This window comes from Colobus angolensis, unplaced genomic scaffold (assembly GCF_000951035.1).
Source record: "Colobus angolensis palliatus isolate OR3802 unplaced genomic scaffold, Cang.pa_1.0 Scaffold68, whole genome shotgun sequence".
NCBI classification, from domain to species: Eukaryota; Metazoa; Chordata; class Mammalia; order Primates; family Cercopithecidae; genus Colobus; species Colobus angolensis.
In genome coordinates this window covers 7,273,119-7,279,118 of record NW_012120487.1, presented here as the reverse complement: position 1 = coordinate 7,279,118, position 6,000 = coordinate 7,273,119, and the positions used below count along the sequence as shown (strand labels likewise).

The 6,000-nt window shown below is 35.8% G+C and overlaps 1 protein-coding gene across 1 annotated transcript in view; it reads right to left on the bottom strand.

The window, feature by feature from the left end:
- TCEANC2 (transcription elongation factor A (SII) N-terminal and central domain containing 2) overlaps window positions 1-6,000 on the bottom strand; it is a 44,839-nt gene that overhangs the window by 7,180 nt on the left and 31,659 nt on the right. Inside the window, exon 4 of the mRNA XM_011926327.1 lies at window positions 1,784-1,977. Coding sequence (XP_011781717.1) covers window positions 1,784-1,977 — 194 coding nt within the window. The remainder of the gene's footprint in view (window positions 1-1,783; window positions 1,978-6,000) is intronic.

Genomic DNA, 6,000 nt, shown 5'->3' with positions numbered 1-6,000 from the left:
AAAAAATTACAAATGTGAAAAAATAAAGATATATAGAAAAGAATATATAAAATGACAGTAAAATTGATCAAGATTGAAGAGAACACAAATGTAAACAATTACATCAATTTTCTGCAATGTTACTTAAATAATCAATAAAAATATCTTATGGAACATTCGGCATATAATTCACTCTATATAAATCTCAGTTAATCATAACTTGCCCAACATCCATTTAAAAAACCATAACACTTTACCAAAAAAGGAAATGTGCCAATGTGTTAACAAGATTATGTCTGGGTTACATTTTTTTCCCTTTTATACATTTTTCTCATTTTCTATTAGAAGTTTGTATTTAAAAATCCAAAACTTTATTTACTTATTTTTAAGGTTTCGAATGTACTTTATTTCTTCAATAATGCCATATCTTAATGGGTACACAGTGCTTTAACTTGGCATCAATTATGAGTTGTTTTTTAAACAATTCATTATTACATCAGCTGGGATGATTACCGATCTCTCCCTTCATTTGGGGTGACTCTGCCAACAGGGGACAGGTTCCATTCTATTCCGATTTGTGTTGCTACATATCTCCATACAGAAAGTGGCTCCACTAGCTAATACAGCACTACCGTATTTATCATGAAAATCAGGTGTACGTTTGTGGTGGCTCTGCCTTGCCATTGTTTGCTGAATGCTTTGAACTTGGAGACAACTTAGTGCGTTTTTGACCAAGAGGAACATGGTGAAGGTGAAGACAGAACTGTGGCAATGCAGCTGCTGCTTTGGTGCAAATTCACTTCAGATCCAAAACTTTATTTTAAAAAAAGTAAGTACTATATTACAAGTCTTTCTTTTGTGGATAAATAATTGAGATAGAATGGCAAAAAATTTTTTTAGAGACTGTAGTAGCAGATCTAATGTTTAAATCAGACTTCGGAATTGCTTCTTTTATTAATATTAAATTGTTCTCTAAGGATACTTTAGCAGAGTTGCTCTGGGATATCCTGGGATAAGGAAGAAACATGACTATTATATGTGTTATTTTCCAGAGTATTAATCAGCTTATAAGATTTGTTGTTTGATGATGACAATGAATATTATTATTAATGAGCAAAAATCCTTCTTCCAGCATGTATACCTCAAATCATGAACATCACCTGAATTGTAAGTCATGAAGATAGGGAGCATGTCTATCCAGTTGATTTTATGACTTAAAAGTAAAGATATGGCTGTTGACGAAAACTGGGGGATCTGAGTCTTTTCACTAGACAGCTATTTATTTTACTATTGATATTCAGTCCATCACAGAATTTTTACTTCAGCGAGAAGGGAAGGAATTTTAAATGGGAAGTAACCAACATTCATTAAATAACTTCTAATCAGCAGGCACTACTATTCTTTTGCATATATGGTTCATTTAACCTTTTTAATACCTTAGGTGGTAGGACTTACAATCCTCATTTTACAGATTAAGAAATCAAGTCTCAGAAAACATTAAGGTATCTGCCTAAGGTATCACAACTAGAATGTCAGGGTTTCAACCCCAGATCTTGCTAGTTCAAAAGCCTGCCTCCGACAACACTGTCTCCTGGAATGCTTATAAATCCAGAATCCTTAAAGAATAACTGGTTAAAATAAAGCCACAGCATTAAGACTATGAAATCTTAATTATGAAATCATGAGGCATTTAACCAAGAGCACCTACTAATCACATCTAACCAGGACATTCACTTTATTTTTCTTCTATTTTAAAAATTAATTATTATGGGTACATAACAGTTATATATACTTAGGGCATTACCTTTAATTCCAAGGCTTCTGAGAGTAATTTCTGGGCATTTTTCCTAAACGACTCGGTTTTGGGATCACTTCTAACTTCAATAGAAGGTCTATTTGAATGTTTTTCAATGAAAGTTTTCCACTCAGTGTAAACTTCTCTGGCAAGAGAAGCCACTTCTGAATCTGAGTGTTTACGCATCTTGTTCACAGTGTGACCTGGAACAGGAAGAGAAAAACCAAAGGAAAGGTTGTTACATCTTCTTCTGAAAAGCGCAGGACTAGATGGACTGACTGACGTGTGGCACTGAGAAAGTCATTCATACACTCAAGGATGTAAAGACTCTTGTGCAAAAGAAACCTGTTTCAAAAGGACTGAGATAATAAGATAATCACTGGGGGAGAACCAGCAGCCTAGCCAATGAATTAAGTCATAAACTAGAAGCAAAATCAATAGATTCTTAAAAAGAACAACAAAGATAACTTCTTTAACCAAAAATTACTATAAAAGAAAATGAATTAAGCATTTATCTAGTTTTTTGGGGGAAGGAGGTACATACTATATTTCAAGACAACAAAATAGCCCTAGTTATTACGGGAATAGTATTTAGCTAATAAATGTGAAAAAACTGATAGAATGAGAACATTTTTTTGTAGCCCTGATGAAATAATTCATTCAGAGACAACCATCAGTGGATGAACTAATTCAATGAGTCTGATGGGGAAATTTATAATGGAGGGATGAGCTGTCATCATCTAAACCCACTGTTCAATGTTAGCATCCCTAAGAGTGGGACTATCAGACAGAAGAAACAGAAGTACTTCACACCCTTAACCTATGAAGTAGCCTTATCCTCTTCCCCAAAAGAAAAAGAACCATAATCCAGTTAGTCATTCAAAGCTAACTTCCAATTCATAGGAAATAGGAGAGACAGAGGAATAAATTAAATTATAGTATGAAGAAACAAGACAAATTCTGAATGTGGGACATTCTACAGGACAACAGACATGGTTTCTTCCACAGTCAGTGGTTCTTCTTTCTGTTGTTGTTTTTCGTTTGTTTTTCTGAAAAGGGGCTAGGGTTAGGGACTGAAGTAGATTAAAAGTCTCTTGAGTACAAACTAACAAATGCGACGCGTGATTCAAATCCCAATTGGAACAAACCAACTGTTAAAAGATATTTTGAGATAAACAAGGAATATGAATATGTACTAGATACTAAATTATACCAAGGAATAATTGTAAACTTTGTTAAGCACAATAACAATGGCACTGTGGTTACATGAGAAAATACCCACATTTTTTAGAGATGCATAGAGTTCAAATGACAAAAGGTCTGAGATTCTGCTTTAAAATACCTCAGCAACAACATAAAAGCAAAAACAGAAAGAAGAAGTAGGGCAAAATCTTAATAGTTATTGAATCTAGATGAAGGGCATATAGGAGTTATAATATTCTCTTCATTTTTGTGTACGCTTGAGAATTTCATAATAAAAATGGAAAAAAAGGTGAAGGGTCAAAAATGTCAATATGCAAAAGTACTTAGATAAAAATAAATACCTAGAAAGGCTAAAGAAGTCAACTGAACACTTAAAACTAAAAATTCAAAAAATGGAAGAATACAAGATACATATATATTTTTTAATTTTTAATTTTAATGAATTTTTTAATCCTGATCCATGGGTTGAATGTAAGATAGATAAATTTTTAAAAACCAGTAGCTTTCTTAAGTCAGCAACAGCCAGTCAGAACACAACAGGGGAACAGATCCTGTTTAAACTAGTAAAAACTATACAGCACTTTGGAAAGCATGGACAAGAATGGGTGTGTGAGCATGCATGTGTGCTGTCTGTCTGTGCCCACTTCCTTAATGCTCTGGGATTCCTCCTTTTCCTCCATCCCTAGCCCCACTGCCCTGCCTTAGGGCATGTTGCCTCCAGATGACTATGAAGGTACCCTGGTTGACCTCTCTGGCTAAGTTTGGTACCCCTTAATGCCATCTTCCCCACTGCAGCTAGGATAGCCTTTATTTATTTTTAGTGTTTTCTTTTTTAGGGACTTTTTTCCTAAAGCATAAATTTGACCATTTCACTCCTCCACTTAAATTCTTTGGTGCTATATCCACTCTTACCTCTTCATAAAAGTCCCTTCACAATCTGCCATCCTCCTACCTACTTTCTATCTTCATTTCCAGCTACTATCCACTGTCATCCAATATTCCGCTACTTGCAGCTCCTAAAACATTTTATTTTTTATCTCTTTATTTTTGAGCACACACCCCAATGAACATTCTGTCTGCCTGAAATACTCTTACTTCTCTTTTTATCTGGCCAACTTCCATTCGGCCTTTAAGACTCATTTAAGGGTCCCTTCCTCCAGGAATTCTTCCTTAATATCTCTAGTTTTGGTCAGTACCCGGGCTCCCTGCCTCCTTAGCACCTTGTGTTCTGTTTATCATGATAATTACTAGAGTTAGTTGTAATTATTTGATGGGTTATCTCTTTCATTCACCAAATTGAGCTTCTTGCAGAAATAGCTAAACCTTAGGCAATGCTCATCTTTGTATCTCCAGCAGTGAGCATAGTGGCAGGAGATGGGAATCAGGAGAGCAGGCTGGTTGAATGAGAGACTCATATAAAGAATAACACACATTCCTACTACAATACATAACAGAAGATTTGAATAAAGGGAAAATATACCTTGTTACGAGATGGAAAAATCAGCACAAAAATGCCAATATAGAAATTAGTCGGCCAGGTGCAGTGGCTCATGCCTATAATCTCAACACTTTGGGATGTCAAGGTGGGAGGATCACTTGAACTCACAGGAGTTCAAGACCAGCCTGGGCAACATAGTAAGACTCTGTCTCTACAAAAAATAAAAAAAATTAGCCAGGTGAGGTGGCATATGCCTGTACTCTCAGCTCCTTGGGAGGCTGAGATGGGAGGATGGCTTGAACCCAAAAGTTCAAGGCTATAGTGAGCTGTGATCATGCCACTGCACTCTAGCCTGGGCAACAGAGCAAGACCCTGCCTGAAAAAAGAAAAGAAAAGAAACAAAAAAGAAATTAGTTTATAGATTTTATGTAATCTCAACCAAAAATCTCAGTAGGCTATTTTTATTAGACTACAACCAAATACTTCTATACAAATATAACTCAGCAAGTGTATAAAATGCTATTTTGAAAAACAGGAGTTATGAGGCACAACTAGCCTCATATCTAAGATCTAAGATATTAGAACATATTATAAAGTAACAATATTGAAAATAATATGGACCAACACCAAAAAAGAAAATGGATAGGGAATAAAAAAAATGAAGGCTGGAAACAGACTATAGTACATAAGAATTTAATACATAATGAAAGAGGCATCACTGAACAAAGGGAAGCAGAAAAAAATTTTTATTTGAGAAAATGGTCAAAACATTTAGAAAATTTCTCCAATTATGCCAACTGCATAGCCCAATATTGTTTGATTCCTTTATTCTCCACACGTTTATTGAAGGCCTGTTTGCTCTAGATACTATGCTAGGCACTAGTCATGTAGGGCTTAAACAAGAAATTGTCCCTGCTTTAAAGGTTCTATGAAGAGAATCCTGGAGTTGAAAAATAAAACTTTGAAAGGAAGACAGGGTAAAATAATATTGAGTCTTTAACTTCTCCCTCTAACCAATTATTTATCAAAAATTTGTACCTAGCCTTTCTATGGACCTGGGAAAGGAGTACATCAATACTCATCACAAGGAGGAAGAGGAAGAGGAATGCAGAGCACTCATTAGAAATGTTTAAAGGTGCTTCCTAGCTAGCGATGCTTAGGAAAGTGCATTCCAATACATATCACTTGAAAGCACAAAGCACCCCTGGATACTTTCCTCTTCTGGGTGGAGTTCTCCTTATCCCTGAGATTATTCATTCAGCAAGCAAGATTTTATGCTCTAGGTCACTGTAGTAGATGCTAAAAATAAAATGATAAATAAGACAGTACAGGATGTCAGACCTAGATCCAGAGCATTTAAACACTTTTTTTTTTTTTAGACAGAGTTTTGCTCTGTCATCCAGGCCGGAGTGCAGTGGCCACCACGCCTGGCTAATTTTTGTATTTTTAGTAGAGACAGGGTTTTGCCATGTTGGTCAGGCTGGTCTCGAACTCCCGACCTCAGGTGATCCACCCGCCTTGGCCTCCCAAAGTACTGGGATTACAGGCATGAGCCATCGAGCCCGGCCCATTTAAACACTTTTAC